This window comes from Erpetoichthys calabaricus, chromosome 2, assembly GCF_900747795.2.
Source record: "Erpetoichthys calabaricus chromosome 2, fErpCal1.3, whole genome shotgun sequence".
In the NCBI taxonomy this organism is placed as follows: Eukaryota; Metazoa; Chordata; class Cladistia; order Polypteriformes; family Polypteridae; genus Erpetoichthys; species Erpetoichthys calabaricus.
In genome coordinates, this window is record NC_041395.2 from 307,731,941 (window position 1) to 307,753,195 (window position 21,255).

Sequence of the window (21,255 nt, forward strand, 5' to 3'; positions counted from 1 at the left end):
GCTTAATCCTGAGCAACGTTGAAGGAAGCCGGTATTGTGTATTTACCGTATATACTCTGTTATAAGTTGGGTCTTGAAATCCAAAAAATCAATCATAAAATCAGACCCTGACTTATATGCCCGTTCAAAAATGCAACACTTAATTTTTTTTTTTACATCTTCTTGCCTCCTTCAATCTCTCATCAGTTTCTCATATGCATCGAATTTTGTTGCAGCAGCGCAGTTACCAATTTCTTTCGCTACTTCAACAAAGTTTAATTTAAAACCAGCTTCATATTTTCTTCTCATCAAACACTCCATCACAGATAAGGGATGCTCTTACGATAAAGGTGTATGAGGGTGTGAGATACAAAAAATACAAATCAGTGCAAACGTTGCTTTGGAATAGTTCAGGTATTACCGTGTGGTCACGTAGGCACAATACAGACAGAGAGAGGTTAGGAGCGCCCACTGATACACAGCGCATTGCCGCACCCACATAGAAAAAAAAGGCCGTGTGCTCCGTGGTTCCTCTCTCAGGTGGGTGTTAGCATATCATAAGCCCTCGTACCAATAGTGTGAGTTTTCTGCATTCGACTTATATGACCGACATTATAAAATACCAAAAATTATACTTTAAAATCAAGTCCCGACTTATCCACGGGAGAACTTATCCGCGAGTATATACAGTATTTATTTATTGTCACATTTCAGATGTTTTTAGATGTGTCCAAAATATTCCTCCATATTTATGCAGAGTCTTCTCATTATTTTCACAAAGTTCTGACACTACCTTTAACTGTATGGCCATTTTCTATTATTCTAATCTTACAATGTCACAGGTCACACAGCGCAGCCACATGGCATCAGAGTGACCAGACATACAAAATGCTGGTGCCTTTGAAGGCCAAAAACACAAAATGGCAGTGTGAATGCAATTAAATACATAAAATGCAAACACTCATGAAAAAGTAATCATACAAAATGGCGGAAGTGTAAAAGTTGAAAAAATGAATGAACAAATGAAAAATCATTTACATAGTGAAGTCCTGAGCTCTGTAAAGGACCTGTTGATGGCACACGCTGCTGACAACATTCTATAACGTAAATGATTAATTGATTGACTGACTGACTGACTGCCATTTAGAAATTCCGGTCACCGCTGTTATGGTCACGCCATGTCTTTAGTCACTAGACAGAAGCCCAATGACAGGATGAGTGTTTATCAGTCCATGTAACTGGATTAATTTATTAGAACTGATTCAGTGATTGATCCCAATGTTCATACTATTACAAGCAGTTTAGTGTATTAAAGTATAAATGGCAACACTTTAATTCTAAGTACTGCTATTTAAACAGCTTCTTCAATGAAACACACAACTTTATGGTGTAACCTTAACTACGTATGAAAATGCATCAAATTTAAGGAAATAAACAACAGACAGCAACATATTTTATTAAATAATTCATTTATGAGTGTAAGCCTATTCCAAAATAACACATATTCATCCTTAGACATTTTTCACCTAGAACTTCAGCATGTTCCTTAGCCTTGATACAAATGCACATGAGGGTTGCCATTGCTTATGAAATGGCTGGTAACACACCTACTGAAATCTGCATTACTTTATGTAGGTCAGTAAAAGTCCAGTCTTATGAAGTGATGAACATCAATAACTCCGTTTTGAATGGACTGGTAAAGTTACGATTTGTTTGATTCTTGGGGCTGTCAAACGGTAATGGACTGTGACATCAGCACAACCCTATGGAGGAATATTTCTGACAAAATCAAATGTATGTGCCACTTTACATTCATGATATGCTCTGTAAAGTAGGATGTTACACGATTTGGACGTTCTGTGAACACCGTTTTACATAGGCCTACAGTACTTAGCAAAGCTACATGGGATACTGTAGTGCGCCTGTTTTGACTAAAAACAGAGAGATAATGCTGCAACGCTCTAGAGATGCATGATACGTGAAATAGGGTGGTGCTGCATAGGAGTCAATGTATGTGCTGTTATACTGTAAACTTTTTATTTGTAAGTAGAAAATGTTCATATTAAAATAACGATGGGAATTACTGGGCAGCAAACATACAAGCCGTAAAAACCTGGACACAAATAAATGCACATACACAGGCTTGGTCCGCAATAGAAGTAAAATCCTGTAGTACTTCTTTATATTCCCTGCTCTGCTCTCCAATAAATGAAAGTTATCGCAAATATACTAATAACTCAATTGTGCTTTACTCACTCAGAATATGGAACCAAATTAGGAAGCATTTTAAGATGGAAAATCTTTTATCAGTGGCACCTCTGCAAGAGAACCACCTCTTTCAACCTTCGCAAGTATATCCAGTTTTTAATACCTGGAAAAGTTTTGGGATTAAAATGCTCAGAGATCTTTATATAGACAACATATTTACATCTTTTGAACAATTACGTTCAAAATTTAACCTCCCAGCTACACATTTCTTTTACTATCTTCAAATTAGAAATTTTGTTAAACAGAAATTGCCCGATTTCCCCCACCTTGCACCCTCCACAATGCTGGAAAAAATACTGCTCAATTCCGAGGAAACAAACACTATTTCCGCAATATATAAAATCTTATTAGAGTCCCTACCTTTCAAAGATCCAAGAGGACATTGGGAAGAAGATCTCTTAATCAATATATCAGAAAAGGAGTGGAAGGTAGCAAAGCAGAGAATTCACTCGAGTTCCATATGCGCAAAGCATAGAATTATTCAACTAAAAATTATATACCGAGCTCATCTGTCTCGCTTAAAACTGTCCAAAATGTTTCCAGGCCAGGATCCAACCTGCGAGCGCTGCAACCAAGCTCCTGCCTCACTGGGTCACATGTTCTGGGCCTGCACCAAACTAACATCATTTTAGACAAAAATTTTTAAGTGCCTCTCAGACAGCCTTAGTATCACAATCCCTCCTATCCCACTAACAGCTGTGTTTGGTGTCCTTCCAGATGGACTGGAATTGGAGAAGGACAAGCAAACGGTGATTGCATTCACTACACTCTTGGCACGCAGACTTATTTTGTTAAATTGGAAGAATCCTAATTCTCCTCTTATAAGTCAGTGGGAAACCGATGTTTTATATTATTTGAAATTGGAAAAAATCTAATTTTCAGTTAGAGGATCTGTACAACATTTTTTCAAAACATGGCAGGATTTAATCAATATTATTTTAGAATAAGAGAAATAACTATTATTGCATTTAACTCCCTTCTCCATCTCTTATTTACATAGATATTTACTTCTGCCTTTATTTTTTTTAATGTTGCCTTATTAAAAAGCCTAAAGCAATTTTCCTTTAGCTAAGCTCTCCTTCTCAGGGGTGGGGTTTGATTAGTCTTCAAATTTGTTGGGTTATAAATTGATCTGTTTGTATGGAATGATTACAATGAAAATTAATAAAATAAAAATATTAAATAAAAAAAAAAAAAAATAACGATGGGAAATACAGTGCAGTACTGGCAGCGCAATCACTTTCTATATGACAGACACGAGATCCACATGTTGGATATCAGAAATGTTTGCTTCATTTGGTTACATCTGTTATGTCCTGTGTTTCTAATTAGGATTTCTGAACTCTTTTATAATGTTACGGGACCATGAATGTACAGTATATGTGGTCTGACATTGCCCAAACAGATGTTATGCAGTCCATAGCTGTAAATAATTTTACAAATAAATAAATGTATTGTGATAGGGGACAGTAAATAAGTAACAAAATATGTGAGCATAAAGAGTTAAATGTTTCATGAAATATGTGTTTTTTTGCTTATTTCTTTATGTGTTTATTCAATTATTTATTTTATTTCAGCGATACCATATGTAACATGAAATATGCCTTGCAATGAAAACTGCAATTGCTCCTTCCTGGGTATGACATTAATCTGCATCCAGCCCTGCAAGTAGGCCCTTGAACCTGCAGGGATAAACTGGGGGTTGGTGGCAGAATTGGCACACCAGCCACCATAAAAAACCACAAACTGTTCCAGTCCATCTGAACTTGTGCGGTGCTGAGGTGTCACCCGTTGTATGGCTGCACTCGGGTCCTAATGTGGGATCCTAATAGAATAGAATAGAATGCCTTTTATCGTCACTATACTGAGTTGGTTTGTCATGTGGTGGGTGCGGCAATGCACTGTATCAGCGCCTGCTCTTAACCTCTCCCTCCATTAACCTCTCGCTGCCATTTGTGGATGTCTGGTATGCCATTGCTAGGCAAAGCCAACTAGAAGTGTGCCGCACATAACAGCAAAAAGTGGTCAAAAGTATAAAAGTTATGTCATACACTTTCTGGTTGTCCTTGATTGGATTCAACCTAAACCTTAAAAGTTTATTTGTTTTTTTGGAAATGTTTCCAGTTAATTCATTTTAGCTCTGCTCTTTGAGTAGGATTTACATTCTCTAATTAAGTGTGTGACTATTGCTTTTTGAATTTCTGTCCTTCCTTTTTGACTATGATTTCTGTCACATGTATTGAGCCTTGGTTATTTGCTGCAAGAATCTGCTTGTTGGTTTGCTTAAGATTCAGCTCATCATTTCTTTTCTAAGTTCTGCTGATCTATCTATCTATCTATCTATCTATCTATCTATCTATCTATCTATCTATCTATCTATCTATCTATCTATCTATCTATCTATCTATCTGTCCCAAACAAGTCCCAAAGTGCAGTCCAAGAGGAGATTATTTCATATCTTTCCCACAGAAATAAATTAGAAACCAAGAGGAGAATCTGAAACGAGCAAAGTAATCAGAAAAAAAAAACAAAGAAAAAACGATACTTACTATAAGAGTCCGACAACTTCAATAATCAATTACTGGGTCTCACTTCTGACTGCTAACAAATAGCCAGATGGTGGATTCAGCAGTCGTGACGTCAGGGTGGCCCCGGCTTTTGGGGCTCCATCCATAAAACACAAGAAATGGAGGTGCATATAAAGTGATAGAGTACAAATAACAAAGGATGAGCAAAACTAATAGAAATAACGTGAAAACACTAAAAATAATAAAGCAAAATTAAAATGTTAAATACACATAAACAAGCAAGGGAGGCCAAAGCAGAGGTGGATGGATAAAGTAAAAGAAGATCTGACAGAAAAGGGGTAGAGTGGCGAGGAGGTGGAGGACTGAGCTGCATGGAGAAGGTTAACTAAGCACATCGACCCCACATATAAGTGAGAAAATATAAAGCTAAAGATGTTGGTAAGCTTGAGAAGCTTGCTTTGCTTTTAACGTTCCTTTTTCTTTTCCTCTGATTTCCTAATCACATTTCAGGACAAGCGTCCATTTTTCATTGATAGGCACAACAGAACCCTTTAAAGATTAGTTTACCAGTTTCTATAATAAATTCCTAATAGTGTGGTGCTAGTATCTCTGAACTATTAAAGTTACTGCATTGTTTTAAACCCTGGTGTCATGATGGTGCCCTCATAGTTGAGTCTGATCATTAACAAGGTGGACTTTGCATGTTTCCTTTGTGCTCGTGTCAATTTTCTTTGGGTATTCTGGTTTCCACTCACATCATGTCCATGTCAGGTTAGCTGGCTAATCTATCATGGTCTGTTGTAACTGAATGTGGCCTGTGATGGCCTGCGTCCTGTTCGGGGTTGGTTTCTGCTGTGCTCTCAGTATTGCCAGTATTGGCCCTGGCTTCCTGTAAACCTAAAATGCATTAAGTGGGTTTGGAAAGTGAATGAACAAAGTAGCAGCCATACCGTCTGCACTTCAGAATAGGTAATCCACCTCAAGCAAAGCTTGTTTGGGTCTTGACAGTACTTGGAATGGAGACCAACTAGGAGATGCTTGAGTTGCCGCTGGAAGAGGTGTTGGTGAGACCAGCAGAGAGTGCTTATGCTGTGGTCTGTGTGTGGATTCCAATACCTCAGAGCAGTGACCCAACACTGTGCTATGAAAATTGGCACGTCGCCTCAGATGTGATGCGAAATTGAGGTCCTGACTCTCTGCGGTCATAAAACATCCCAAGCATCCTTTGAAAATAGTAGTGTATACCATTGTGTCCTGGCTAAATTGTTCATAATGGCCTCCTCCATTGTGACACAAAAATCATCAAATATTCCTTAATGGTTAAGTATCTCTCTTACCACTGTGCCGCCTAATCGCTAAAGTGTTGTGAGCATTCTGGTGGAAGAATGGCTGCTGTTGCGTTATCCTGGTGGATACTACACAGGAAAGTGCTATATAAATCTATCTATTGTGGCAGATGCCCCTTCACTGTATATTCAGGGGTAGCAGCCCTGGACGGTGCAATACCTCCCCATGGACGCTAGATGGCCGCCCCCCTGGGTTGGAGCAGTGCTCTGCCTCCCGCAGGGCTCCATGGGAATTGGAGTTGGGTGCAGTCCTGTTGGGTCCCGCAGGCACCACCAGGGGGTGCTGCAGCTGGGACTCCTGAGCCCGTATGGGCAGCATATTCACCACACCCAGAACTGCAGCCAGAACTCGGCAATCAACCACCTGGGGCACTTCCAGGTGGACTATAAGAGGGCCCAGCAACCACCACTCAATGGCCAGAGTCGGGAGGAGGAGGACGAAGCTTGGAGGAGGAGTGATAGAAGAAAAAGCAAGGAGAAGAGTGTGTTTTGGGTGCTTTATTTGTACTGGGGACTGTGTTGTGCCTGTGGGGATCACGGGGAAGTTTATTTATTTTAACGTGCCTCTGGTGTGAGTCTGTGTGGGGTCAGGCACCCATATAGTGTCTTTGTTACACTATCTATCTATCTATCTATCTATCTATCTATCTATCTATCTATCTATCTATATATCTATCTATCTATCTATCTATCTATCTGTCATCACGCATCAGCGCATGAGGATCCCACACCAGACTCTGCTAATGCTTGTAATACCATTCCCAGGTGAGAGGGGGCACTCATGCTTACTGTATCATCTCTTTCTACCTCTGCAATGCCAATAAACCACCCAGTGAGGGCAACTAAGTCCTGCCCAGAAACCCCGCCCCTTGCAGCCCCACCCTATAAGTATCAGCATCCCCAGAAGGAACAGATGGTGTCAGACTAGAAGCAGAGATCCTGCATGTTAAACACCCTCAAACTTACCTAATAGTGCCTCACAAACGGAGAAGCCGAATAGACTATTCAGGCAGTGTTTATGCCTGTTTTCTGTTCTTGCTCCACCGAGTGCCTATTTTAGTTCTTTTATTTGGACATTGACATTAAATGGGGTGTCCCAGTTGGCCCCCTCAACTTTTTCTGAGGACTCCTCCACTCTTTTGTCCCTTTGCACTATCTATCTGTCTAACAATGCACTTCAAAACAGGTCGTCTACCTGAAGCTAAGCATGTTGGGGCCCAGCCAGTACTTGAATGGGAGACCAACCAGGAAAAGCTTGGGTTGCTGCTGGAAGAAGGAATGGTGAAGCCAGAAGGGGGCCCTTACTTACTTAATGTGGATACCAGTGCCCCAGTGAAGTGATGGGGACACAGTGCTATAAAAATGGTGCAGTCCTTCTGATGAGAAGTAAAACCGAGGTCCTGTCTCTCTGTGAACATAAAAGATCCCCGTAAACAGTAGGGTGTATCCCAATGTCCAGCCTAAATCGTCAATCACTGCCTGGTCATTCTGGCCCCCTAATCATCCCTTGCCTCCAACTGGTAACTATTTCTCACCCCTTCACCACCTAACAGCTAATGTGTGGTGAGAATACTGGCACAAAAATGGCTGTCGTGGATGTTGCACATTAGTGATAATTGATGTGGCTCCCCACTCACTCAGTAAAATAGTGCTTTGAGTAGTGAGAAAAGTGCTATAAAAATGTAAAGAATTATCTATCTATCTATCTATCTATCTATCTATCTATCTATCTATCTATCTATCTATCTATCTATCTATCTATCTATCTATCTATCTATCTATCTAATAAAGTTAATATTGAGGAAACCATGAATTTAAAAACAAGTTAATAGGTCCTGGACATTATCCTAGAGTGTGGATCATCTCTTTTGGTGAAGATACACACCTAGAAGTTGTTGCTAGTGTATGAGTATTAGGAGTTGTTCTTAAGACTCACGACCCAGAGCATCATACTTTCAATGCCACCCTGTCAGCCCACCACTGTCTTATTTTCCTAAACTCATTGGGGCAGACACAATCTAAAAAGTGTCTTATTTTGCCTGAAACCTTGCTTAGGCTGGATTGCCACTTTAGTTCAAACAATACAACTTGGAGGTTTCTACCATTCTGTAAATAAAATCTTTCAGTGTGTTAATATTATGTTAGGTGCAGAGAGGAATGAAAAATGACACCATAATCTACAATAAAAAGCAATATAAATGTCATAATGAATAATGATAGCATTGTCGAATGGACTCTTAACCCTTTGCTTACGTTCAGTAATCACTGAATCATGAGGGAAGGCAGGTAGCGTCTGTTTCCCTAGCCTAGAGCTGATGCCATGGGTTAGAGGGTGCCGAAGCTTATGGAGTGCCCATCTGAATGATTATTGCAATGCAGCCACTCCTGATGGTGCCCATCATAAATTATGCTGGTGATTCGACACATTTTGGTGGCATTGCCTCACTTCTAGTCCATGTGACTCGGGCTGGGCTAAATAATTAACAGTCAGCTGTCTCCACAGCAACCAAAATTACTCGTGCAGGAGAGAGGGCCACGGAACAGGCAGCGTGGAGGAGAAATCTAATCTTTTAAATTGAAGCAGCCAGGATGCCATACAATAGGATAACAACAGCTGTTAAAAAACCCCGACGAGAGGCTTCAGCTTGCAGAGGCTCTTTGCTTTGCCATGCTGATTGGTTCACGTTGCCCTTTTTACAGTTTTCTTAAAATAACGCCTTCAGAAAGAGAACTGAGGAATAAAAACATTATTTTGCCTGCAGGTTTCTTGTCGCAAACGGATATGGAACACAAAACGCCGCAGACAGCAGAAGAAATCTGAAGTTTTGTTTTTTTTTCGAGAGTTCCAGGTTGTTGCTGCTGCTGCTGCTGCTCTCTGTGCGAAAGACCACCGCGCGCTTCTGTCCAGGTCTGCGCCGCAGAGGTCATGGGGAACAGCGTGTCAACAATTCCAACTTTACAAAGAGGACACCAGAGCAGATTTCATCGGCTTTCTAGTCAGCACAAAGGTCGGTGTGCTTTGGGGGTTTTGTACCATATGCGATGACTGATTAAATGTGCATAGATTTTTGTGGTTATATAAACTTGTAATAGAAAGTTAAAAAATTGCAAGCACCTCTGTTGTTTCCGCTGTATGAAAGTGCATTGCACGCGTTAAAGATGTTCAGCGGCGTTCTCTTAACGACGGCAGTAGCCTGCTAGCGCAGTAACACCTCCTTTTGGCAAGCTTAGTGAAGGGCAACTCAGCAACAGACAACTTGTTGTCTCATCCCCTTTAATCGATCCTGTCAGCCGCTCATTCAAGACGGGAGGTACAGCCTATTCCGGCAGCAGCAGGTACTAAACACGAATTAACGATGGACGGGACTCTTGACGCACGCACACACAGACATACACACACACATACACACGCACACACACACGCACGCACACACAGAGACACACGCACACGCACACATTAATTAAGGTGCTTTTCATGACGAACGTCTTCATTTAGGAATGAATGAATCCTAACATCTTGGCTGAACGCCATCTAATGCTTATAATGAAACTTTTTTATTATTATTTTGTTATTTTCAAGGTGTGCGCTAGCCAGAATTCTCGACTACCAATATTGTTTTAATAAATTTTTCTCATTTTATGGTGTACACAACAAGTGTGCAACGAATCGATCTTAATCTATTAAGCAATGTTTTTACTTATGTTATATTAAAAACTGTTAAGACAGAAATACAGTTTTTTTTAGTAATGTTTGTGAAGAAACAAACCGATTGTATTCTCTAGCTTGGCAGTTCTGCAGAGTCCTGACTTTTGCAGATGCTCCTGTGTTCGCGTGGTATTTCAGTGCCGGTTTCCTTCTTCATCTTAAGACGTTCATTTTCGGGTGAATGTTGTTTCCAAATATTGCAGATGGTGAGCCTTTTGTTAATGTCACCGGTGTTCTCGCTGGTGCCTCCCACATTTCTAGCGCAGTTCTGTATCGGCCCTGTTTGCAGGTGTATAATCAAATATGGAGTTTGGTGGGCTCGGCATCCCGTCCAGAGCTGGAGGCTAAGGATTGGGACCCATCTACTGTTTAGTGGAAAACCATTTAATATTGGAAAAACGGGGCCATCATGTCTAGTCCTGTGTGGAATTTTTGCCTTCAGGAATTTTTCTACTCGTTTATACCGTTATCTTCCATCCATCCATCCATCCATTTTCCAACCCGCTGAATCCAGACACAGGGTCACGGGGGTCTGCTGGAGCCAATCCCAGCCAACACAGGGCACAAGGCAGGAACCAATCCCAGGCAGGGTGCCAACCCACTGCAGGAAACACACAAACACACCCACACACCAAGCACACACTAGGGACAATTTAGAATCACCGATCAACCTAACCTGCATGTCTTTGGACTGTGGGAGGAAACCAGAGTAACCGGAGGAAACCCACGCAGACACGGGGAGAACATGCAAACTCCACGCAGGGTGGACTCGGGAAACGAACCTGGGTCCCGTTATCTTCCATTCCATTTTATTTGGCCGACACCTTTATCCAAGGTGACTTACACATCCGAAATATAACCGAATATTTATTTATTTTTTCAAATGGAGCACACACAGTTGAAGTGACTTGCTCATGGTCACACAGTGTCACAAGCCAGAGCTGAGTCCACAACCTGAAAGTTTGAGGTCCAAAGCCTTAACCACTATGCCAGATCTTTCCTTAACCGAAAGATGCCTTTAACGGTAATCGTCATTTCATTGACTAACCCGCTTAATTCATTCCAGGGTCGCCTTGTTTTGTTACTGGAGCCTATCCTATAGCCAGCACAGTGCACAAGGCAGAAACAAACCCCGGACAGGGCGCCAGTCCACCACATACGCACGCGCACACACACACCAAACACACACGTAAGCCAATGCACCTAACTTTGAACGGTGGGAGGAAACCGGAACACCAGGAGGAAACCAACGCAAATACGAGGAGAACATGCAGACTCCACGCAGGGGGCACCCGGGACGCGAATCCTGGACTCCTTACAACCACTGCACCACCGTGCCGCCCGTATTACGGTACGTGACAACAGTACTATTGAAAGAGCGTAGGTGTGCGAGTGAGAGACACTTGCCTGTAGAGTAGGATCCGATCCTCACGACCCTGAGCTGCATTAGGCGGGCTGAGTGATGAATGGCTGCACTGATGACTCAACCTGTCATTATCTCGAATAAAAAAAGGAAACGTTGTGCTGTACAATGTGCAAGTCGCTTTAGAGTCTGCTTTGCTACTCGGCTGTCATTTAGTGGCGGTGGTGCTGAAGGGACAGCGCCCTTTGAGTTGCAGCGGGTCACCTCTCGCTGTGTGTAGAGTTCACGCGTACAAAGCCGCTGCCATCAGTGTGTAAGAAAGTGGCGGCCGACTGCTGACAACACCGCTAACTTAAAATGGAGCCTGCAACTTGACTAACTGATTTCCTGTAAAAATAAACGTTGCTAGTTGAATCGGAGAAATTGTTTTCAACGAAAAGAAAGCGCAAAACATCATTCAGTACAGCTGGGACCGCTGGAATAAAACCGGAAGGGGACTCCGAGCTTCTTTAAAAGAATTTCATTCCGGCTAACTTTTTTAGCGTCAGGACTTTAAGTTAATTCCCTGCTTTGAGTACTAAGAAAAGCGCTATATAAATGTAATGAATTATTATTATTATTATTATTATTATTATTATTATTATTAATGTCTTTTCCTTGTTTTTTCTCTCAGATGTTGAGTTAAAAATAATTCTCTCTGAAGTATAGCTTAGTGTGCTCGGCAGCAGTCATTGTTTGATCCCTCTCTTTTTAAAAATTCTAATCGTATTTATAATTTAGAGATCTTTTAAATTGTCCCGGGGGTGAATGGCTTTGGAGCGACCCCCTGTGCAGGGCTCTCTAATATAAAGACGAATATATGTGATGTTTAAACAGAAAACATTAATAGAGAACTGCTTGAGTCAAATTAATTTTACTCCTGTAATGGTTTTTAATTCAATATAATGCCAGTGACTGCATAATACATGTCAAAATGTCGTACAAATTAATTAATGTAATAAAATATAAAATGGAACACAGATAGAAATCAGGAGGAGCTAATATGTCTACTAAAGTCTACAAGTGGCAAGAAAAGAAGCTTTACAGACCAACTCATCGTAAAAATTCAGAAAAGTGTCTGTGACAGATGTGAGACTTTTAGAAATAAAGAATGTCATAATAAACCTTCCAACAGGAAAGCCACAATTGTTCAGTAGCTGCTTGCATAACCCCAAAGTAACTCTTAATTATTATAAATTTCCTCAAAGTAACCTGAGAAGTAGCATTCCTAACTACAATCTTAAAAAAAATCAGGAGTGGTCTCCCCTAGACTTTCTCATATACTCAGATATGGGGATAGATATTTGAGGAGTAAACCGCAAAACAATGATTATATTTGTATATTATGTACATTAAAGAACCATCAACAACAAATCAAATTAATAATATATTGAACAATTTTTATAGAAGTAAAGTTGAATAAATTGGACTCTGCAGCTGCATGAATAAGAAAAGTACCACTTTCAGTTTAGCGGAAATAGCTCAAAAGTTGATAGAAATCTACGTTTTGTACCTAATACTTGTATGCAAACTTTGGTTGACCTAAGTTAAAGTGTTCTCAAGTTATCGTGTTGACATACACATACACATACACATACACACACAGAGACATAATTCCAAAAATGGTATTTTCAGACTAAGGGAGTTCTAAAACATCGAGATTTTGATAAATCTCGAATCGAATTTTTAGACAATTACAATACATTCCCTATACTTCGTATACGAGAAAGTAATAAAGATTCTTCAGAGCGATGATGTAGATGGACCAATTATGGTTCCCAAAGAACCGTCCACATGAAGGTTCCAGAGAGAACCTCTTTATTTAGATGTGTAACACATTCTGTAAATAACCATGAGCAGATGATAATGGATTTGTGAGATACCATTGAGTTCCTGATTGTTCAAAGACTGTCACCTCCAGGCTAAGCTCAGGTTTTCTTGATCTGTTAGAAAGTCACCTACTAAACGTTAAAGGTTTCTGTTTTGTCCACATATTAGCTCAAAGAGCCAACTTCACATGTAAAGAACTCTTCCCAGAATGAAGCAGTTCTTCATCAAGCAATGGTTTTATGAGAGACTACACAACACATTAAAGTGCCATTAAAGAACTATAATTGTTAAAAGTGTAGCCAATTCTCCTATTCCATGTTCACTCCATAGCATTACTCCATATACAGTTATAATTATTCATGCAGAAGAACCCTTTTGTAAACCAATTTAAATGCAAGCACTAAACTGTACTGTAGGTTATTCCATTCTTAAAGTATTAATCCATAGGCTGGTTTAGTTCCTCTTTAAACCCAGATGAAAAGCTTCATCACAAGATAAACCAGTGCTTTAAATAAACAAGTGACAGCTGTACACCCATTACTAAACACAAAAATGTAAGTTTAAATTGGACAATAGAATTAAGTCAAGAAACAGACCCCAGCAGCAAGCAGTTTTGGAGGCGTTAAACTTCAGAAGATAAACTTTGGCCTTTCGATTGTTTTCTGAAGCTGGGATTCTTGTTGAGCAGATTGTTTCAAGCATGTAATAGGTTGGCTGAGAAGCTGCAGGTGGCTGATTTTTAGTCCTGCCACCATGGCATCTATCCTGTACACTGCTGGCACAATAAGTACATCCACGGTTTGAAGAGACACAAGTCCACAGCCCACTGGAAGGAGGTATCCTGAGAATAGGAATACACTGGAACAGCACACTGTTACTCTGCAGACTACCAAGAGATAGAATTTGGCTTAAGGAGTTCAAAAGAAAGTCTGCAACTTGTAATATGAAAAGATGCTTTAATGAAAACTTTCATTACACCCTGAGCACTCCTCACATGAAAGTTTGTGATATTGCGACATTTGTCCACTCAGCCCTGTCGAGCTCTCTTTTGTTGACGGTTTTCCATTAGATGAGCCACAAGCTCTGCTCAAAAGTATAAAGCGCTGCTTGAATAACAACCAGAAGATCATGGGGTCAAATCTCAACATCGGCTCTAAGCATAGCTCACTTGTTAGTATTCTCGTTTAGAATTTATTTTTCCTGTAAATTTTACAGCACCATTTGTGTGAATGGTGTATGACATCCTGGCACAGTGGCTAATGCCCACATTTGTTTGCCCCATGTTTCTGTGTGTTTGTTACATCCTGTTACTTTGGAAACCACAATGTGATAAGTGACTCCAAATTTACAAGATGTGAGTAAACGTGTGTGTCGATGTACAAGTGTGCATCCCATCTACTGTTGGTTAATGCCTTGCCAAGTGCTGATGGGACAGGCCTCAAACAGAAATTTAGGAAACGGATGAATGGATGGATGGAGATTCATGTGAAGGTCTCCAAGCTGACATTTACCATTTGCTGTTATCTTAGCCATGCATTGCATTTGTTTACTTAGTAGAATTAAGCTTCTCACAATTCACATTCAGGATAAAAGCCTTTTAGGTACTGGAGTTCTGTTTCTTTAGCTTCCATCAGATGATCTGTTTATTCTGTATTTGTGGTGCTAAAAGATTAAAATATTTTTTTAAAAAGGCAACAAAACTTTGACAACATGATTTTAAATGTGGGATCTGTGCCATATTTAAACAAATAAGTGTTTTAGTGCCCCAGAAAATTCACAAAATAAAACTTAAAACCAAAAGAAGGTGTTATATAAATAAAATGCATTAACTCTGAATTTGCATTATATGTATTTATTTCATTTGTCTCCGTGGTCCACTTTATATTTTAAAATTTGCAATGAATTTCTTAAAATGTGCCACTTTTGTGTAAAGTTATGGGAGACTTTGAGCACTGCTTTCAAATTACTTATGAAATATGGCTTATTTGGAAAATAACATGTTTCCAATCCCTTTAGAATTCAGTCTCACTTGCTTAATCCAATACAGCTAGATAGATAGATAGATAGATAGATAGATAGATAGATAGATAGATAGATAGATAGATAGATAGATAGATAGATAGATAGATAGTAAAGAGGCCCTTTGGCTTAGCCCAGAGTGACATATGAGGAACTCCCCCAGACATTAATGCCTACTGATCCAGCAAGTTCAGTACTGGTAAGTCGTTTCTGGGTTTTTAACACTATTGCCAATCAATTTTGGCCATTTGAAGGTAAAAATCTTCCATCCACATTGAGGTTATTATCATTGAAGAGACTGATAAAGTGTTCTAATTGTTCATGCGGGTCCAACACATGGAGCTGGGGTAAGCTGCCTTCATGTGCTTTGTAATATTCCCCAGTCAACTTGCTGACCAATGGACGCCTGCTGCCTCCTGATCTGCCATCCTTTTACCCATTTTAAAGGAAGTTAGTCCTGTGTCTTGCTGTTCAGCCACAACAAGTTTATTTTTACATGTCCCAGCCCCTAGACAGCCAGGAATCCTGCTGACTATGCCAGTTGTGACCTCTATGGTGCACCACAGAGCCACAAACAGCTGACACAACTGCCACAGACACAAACCCAGGTTAAAGTCAAATGGATTTATTTTCTGAATTACAAATTCCAAGTAACCCTCTGGGTGCACAAATTGGGACCAAGCCAGAGGAGCACTGCCACCTCTCATGCTAGGGGATGAATTGCTCTTGATAGAGTGCCTCCCCCTGTCCATACACTATCTTTTCACCCCCGGCCGGGATAAGAATGACAAACCATACTAGTCGTGTTGTTCCTCCATCTGTATAGTCCTTCCATTGTGGCCTTTCCAGTTGGGATGCCAGTCCATCCTCCATGGCACTCAGATAGATAGATAGATAGATAGATAGATAGATAGATAGATAGATAGATAGATAGATATCATACTAGTCAGGCTTAAGTGTGTTTTCATTTTATTTAGTCTTTTTGCTGTTTTTAAATATTTTGTAAATATTGTTATTGATCATGATTTGTTTTCTTTTCTGTACATATTTTCTTAATGAGAATTTTGTTTAAATTACTGTCCATTTGGTGAATGTTTGGCTTATTAGTGTTATATTATTGTCTTATATTTAGAACATACAGATTTGTTCTTTTGGTTATATGCCCTGCTCTCTTCATATTGAGCCCAAGGGTGGGGGACCCCCTGACACTACAGCTGGGGGACCACCCCATCGAACTATTGAAGGGACTGGTTTGACACTGAGACACTGCCTCTTGCACATGTTTGTTTGGCTCTCCTTTGATTGTGTTTTATGGATTCTGTAAGCTCTGCTTTTTAATTTTCTGATTTTGGACTTTTGGATTGTGGATTGGTTTGGTTTTGCTTGGGTTTGCCTTTTAAGGCCTACCTTTATTCATTTTTTCCTGCTGTATTCCTGTTTTGCTTTTTGAATATGTTTGTTAATACATTTTTTAAAATATTAGGAATCATTGTTTTTTGATATTTGGGACCAGGGGTTTAGCAGATTCCATCTTCCTTTATTGTGATTGTCTTTTCACTCTGCTCCTTTTTTGACCATGAAGCCTGCCTCTTGAGTTTGGGTACAAGCTGACTTGATCTGGCAGGGAATACTCTGTGTGTTCAGATTTATGCAGATGTGAGTGTCACATTGAGGCCTACTGTCATTTTTTATTTGAGTTTGCAAATCAAAACAGTCAGTAACCAAAGAACTGGTTATTGACTTTTGCTGCACCAAAGAGCCTCTATGTGTGGTCACTATTCAGGGAGTGGATGCGGAGGTGGTGCACTCCTACAAGTATTCGGGCATCCACATCAATGGCAGGTTGGATTTGACTCGTAACTCAGTGGAACTACAGTATATAAGAAAGGGCAGAGCAGGCTCTTTTTCCTTAGGAGACTGTGTTCCTTTAATGTGGGTAGTGACATTCTTCACATCTTCTACAACTTTGTGATGACCATTATGGTTTCCTACACCATGGTGTGCAGGGCTTGTAACATCACTTTGAGAGAGGCCCACTGAATCAACAAACTCAGTAATGGGATGCACTCTGGGCCCTCTAGAGATACTGTAGTAACAAAGAAGAGAATTAAAACAAACTCAGTGTTATTATGAACAAAGCTGTGCATTGAGGACTTTTAGCCAATGAATTATTCAGCAAAAGTGCATCAAGAAACGCAACTGAGGATCCTTTATACCTGCGGCAATACACCTTCATAAAGCCAGAGTGGGATTGAGAATGCCAACTCAGAAGTTCTCTTTCTTTTTAGTCAATCTGGTGTTTAATTGAGAGGGTGTAAGGGAACAGAAAAAAGTGCTCAAAATCGCCTGCCTCTTAAGATAGGACATCTCAGTTATGTAAAGGTGAAAATTAAAATATATTCAAATGTGTTATGTAAATGAACCTAGCTGATTAAAGGAAGCTTTTCTGTTCATTCATCAGTCTGCATGATGCTTTAAAGAAGGCACATGGGGTCTCCACCTATAGGTGCCAATAAAGGACGACCATGTTTGAATTGCACATGTAACGATGGCTCAAGACTCTTCCCTATTGAGAATTTTCTGCAATACTTTGGTGCCAAAACCTAGCTTATTAGCTTGTCTTGCCACAATTTCTGTGTTGTCCCTGGTTTGGGGATTTTCTTCTTTGGTAAGCTTGATGGCCACAGACAACTTACTAGTTGACACTGACTCAGCTGACCAATGGAGGTTGTGCTGGATGGGTGAATAAAACAGGAACTATTGGTGAGGTGCTATTTATATTTTTATTTTGTGCTTTTGCGGATTTCACAGCTGCAGTCCATTATAATAAATAGGAATTAGAGAGGGAATCATGTTGGAGTTCAAGTTCTCAATGTCTTTCTCTGGGTAAGGGTAAAAGTTCCTACTCAATTGAGGAAAAAAAGAAGAGATAATATAAAACACAGTGTGAGACCTCTACCTAAAAGAGGAGATTGGAGATTGTGTAGTACAAATAATGCTGAGGTTCTTCCATCCTGCGTGGATTGACCTTGTGTGTGGGCCAAGTTCAGCTGTTGTCTTTATACCCCCCCCCCCCCCCCGAATCTGTTGCTTTTTTTGGGCTCAAGATCATTGTCCCCCCAGTCAGTGTGTGAATGGAATGTGAGGAGTTCACTTTCAGGAATTTGCCGGAGACGCCCATGGCAGGGGTACAGAAAGAGTTGCTGGTACTGAACCCAGGATCTCAATGGGTCAGTAGGCATTACTGCCTGGGGAGGTCCCCAGATTGGCTAGGCAAAGGGGCCTTGTATTATCGTGGGTTTTTATAGGACTTGCCAAGTTCATTACTAGGTTGGTCTACTCTCACACCTTAAGATTATCACACATACAGATACACATACACATAGGGATCCTGTAGAGAATGTCTAAGGTAAAAGCCTAATTGTCAGGCCCATGATGAGGCTGCCCCCCATGCAGATGTCTTAATTTTCAATTTATTATTTCAGTTACTCTAGATATAAAGACAAAGTATGGGAAGTTAAATGCAATTTGGTATTCATTAAAGAAAAATAATACCAGTAGAGAAAAATATAAAAGAATATTGAAAGCAAAGTCTGGATATATATAGTCTTTAGAAAAAGATTACGGAAAAGTGTCAAAGACGAACATCCTAGAGTGGTTTTTGACTTAGCAATAGATGCTATTCACGAGATCCTTTAGCTGACAATCAGATAAAAACAGTTGCACATCTCTCACCCACTCCTGACATCACTTCGCCCTCTCCTAACGTTGCTCCTTTTTCTTTTGTCCCACAGACAAGATTGGCTGGCCATCAATATGATAAATGACTTCACTTAAAGTTTTTGATCTTTTAAGTATTCCCGGCAATTCTTCCTTTCTCCAGCTGCAAACCAATTTGATAATTCCTAATCCCAGGGGTGCCCATCTGTTTGCAGGTTATAAAGTAATCAATAACAGCCTCGGGCATCCTCCTGGTCTTCTACTTTGTTTGCACAGATGTTTGAAAAGTGAGGTACAATTCCAGAGGAGGAGATGCTTTGATGTTAATTACCTCCTTGTAAAATTAAGTTAATCTTTGTTTGTGTGGGTATAAATTAAAATAAAATATAAAATTTAAAATCATGACACTACAGTCCTCTTCTTTATTTAGTATTTTCCACAACAGAGGGTTTGTTGGTTTTAATAATATAACAATATTTGTTTATTTATTTATTAAACTTCTGTAAAAAGTGAAATTTCCTCCTGAGGACAAATAAATTGCTCTTTATCTATCTATCTATCTATCTATCTATCTATCTATCTATTATAGAGTGCTTTTAATTTCTATCTATCTATCTATCTATCTATCTATCTATCTAGGAATTTAGAGATTTTGCTGCAAAATTTCCCCCGTTGTCTGTTACAGAGACACTGCTTTCAAATGATCCAACATATCTCTCTATTATAAAAAAAATCCTACAGAAAGACTAGGGATACGAGACCTGATCACGTGAAGATCACGGAAGACACCTACAGTTTTTAAAGAAGTTCTGAAATAAGAGTGAAACTAATGAAATAGCAACAATTCAAAGAAAAAAAAATCTTAGAAGTGTGTATCCGGAAAACCAAACACGGGGGTTGGCGAGCAAACCGAGCAGGGGGCGAAGCCCCCTAGTATATCTATATAGCTGTGTAAGACCGTGCTGTAAAAATCCCAGACTCCTAGAAACTATTGAAATCATCACAAAAAAATAGAAATGCAGTCAATGAAATTGAGTCTGTGGTGTCGTTTTGCGCATGTGTTCACCCTCCTTGTCTATTAGTGGCTAAGTGAGTTTGTCTCCGACTTGTTAACTTGGGGCCGCCTTACCAGCTCTTTGAGCTTCATGCTGTAGCCTCGCACTTCTGTATGTCTGTCCACTTTTCATGAGAGAACTACTTAAAAGATTTAGATCGGGTATTTTTTCTATAACTTGCTTGAACATTCCAGTTGATTTTGCGACTTCTCTCATCGCACTGAGTATCATAGTATCGTAGGTACTGATTTATTTGCGCAAATCCTAGAGAGAGGCTGCAGGCTGAGGGGAAGGTGACGGGGCCCTCCTCACTCATGCACCAGCCTCTGTTTGAGTTGCTCTGCGTCTCGCCACGTGTTGGAGTGCACTATGCCTCCGCTTAGCTAGCGATACCTGTTTGTTCAACAGACATTATCATCTACAGATTGTTAAGGAGTAACATTTGACGTTTTTGAGAGAGAGATCAGAGCTACGTGTGTTTTAGAGGGTAGCTGCTGATTGTCAGAGATATCACGGCCATGGTCAGATACAGTGCCAACATTTGACGTTGGAGCATATCTACCTTTTGCTTTGTCAGAATTACATTTTTTTATTGATTTTTAAAGTTTGTCCTGTTCCACTACTACGTGGGCAGAGCCACAGGAGACAACTAGTCCCATATATATAGCGCCCTCCACAATTATTGGCACCCCTGGTTAAGATGTGTTCTTAGGCTTCTAATAAATTGTTTTTTTCCCAAAAAATAAAGGCTCACAACAAAAAAGAGAAAAAAACAACCTTTAATTGAAGTACGTTTATTCATTAGGGAAAAAAAAATCCACATTAAGAAATACATTTTTTACATGAAATTATGTGTACCACAATTATTGGCACCCTTGCTGTTAATATTTTGTACAACCCCCTTTTGCCAACAAGACGGCACTTAATCTTCTCCTATAACATTTCACAAGGTTGGAGAATACAGAGATAGGGATTTTTGACCATTCCTCTTTGCACAGTCTTTCTAGATTATCCAGAGTCCGGTGTCCTTTATTATGCACTCTCCTCTTCAGCTCACCCCACAGGTTTTCAATGGGGTTGAGGTCTGGGGACTGAGATGGCCATGGAAGGAGCTTGATTTTGTGATTTCTGAGCCATTTTTGTGTAGATTTTGGTCATTATTCTGCTGGAAGACCCAGTGACAACCCATCTTCAGCTTTCTGACAGAGGCCACCAGATTTTGATTTAAAATGTCCTGGTATTTCAAGGAGTTCATGGTGCCATGCACCCTAACAAGGTTCCCAGGTCCTTTGGAAGAGAAACAGCCCCACAAAATCACAGATCCTCCACCATACTTTACAGTGGGCATGAGGTGCTTTTCTGCATACTCATTCTTGGATTCACGCCAGACCCACTTAGAATG

At 40.1% G+C, this 21,255-nt stretch overlaps 1 protein-coding gene across 1 annotated transcript in view; it reads left to right on the forward strand.

Annotated features, from left to right (window-relative positions):
* The first annotated feature begins 8,628 nt into the window (after positions 1–8,628).
* Positions 8,629–21,255, forward strand: part of neurl1aa (neuralized E3 ubiquitin protein ligase 1Aa) — a 390,689-nt gene continuing 378,062 nt past the window's right edge. The window contains exon 1 of the mRNA XM_028795861.2: positions 8,629–9,129. Coding sequence (XP_028651694.1) covers positions 9,048–9,129 — 82 coding nt within the window. The 5' untranslated portion in view covers positions 8,629–9,047. The remainder of the gene's footprint in view (positions 9,130–21,255) is intronic.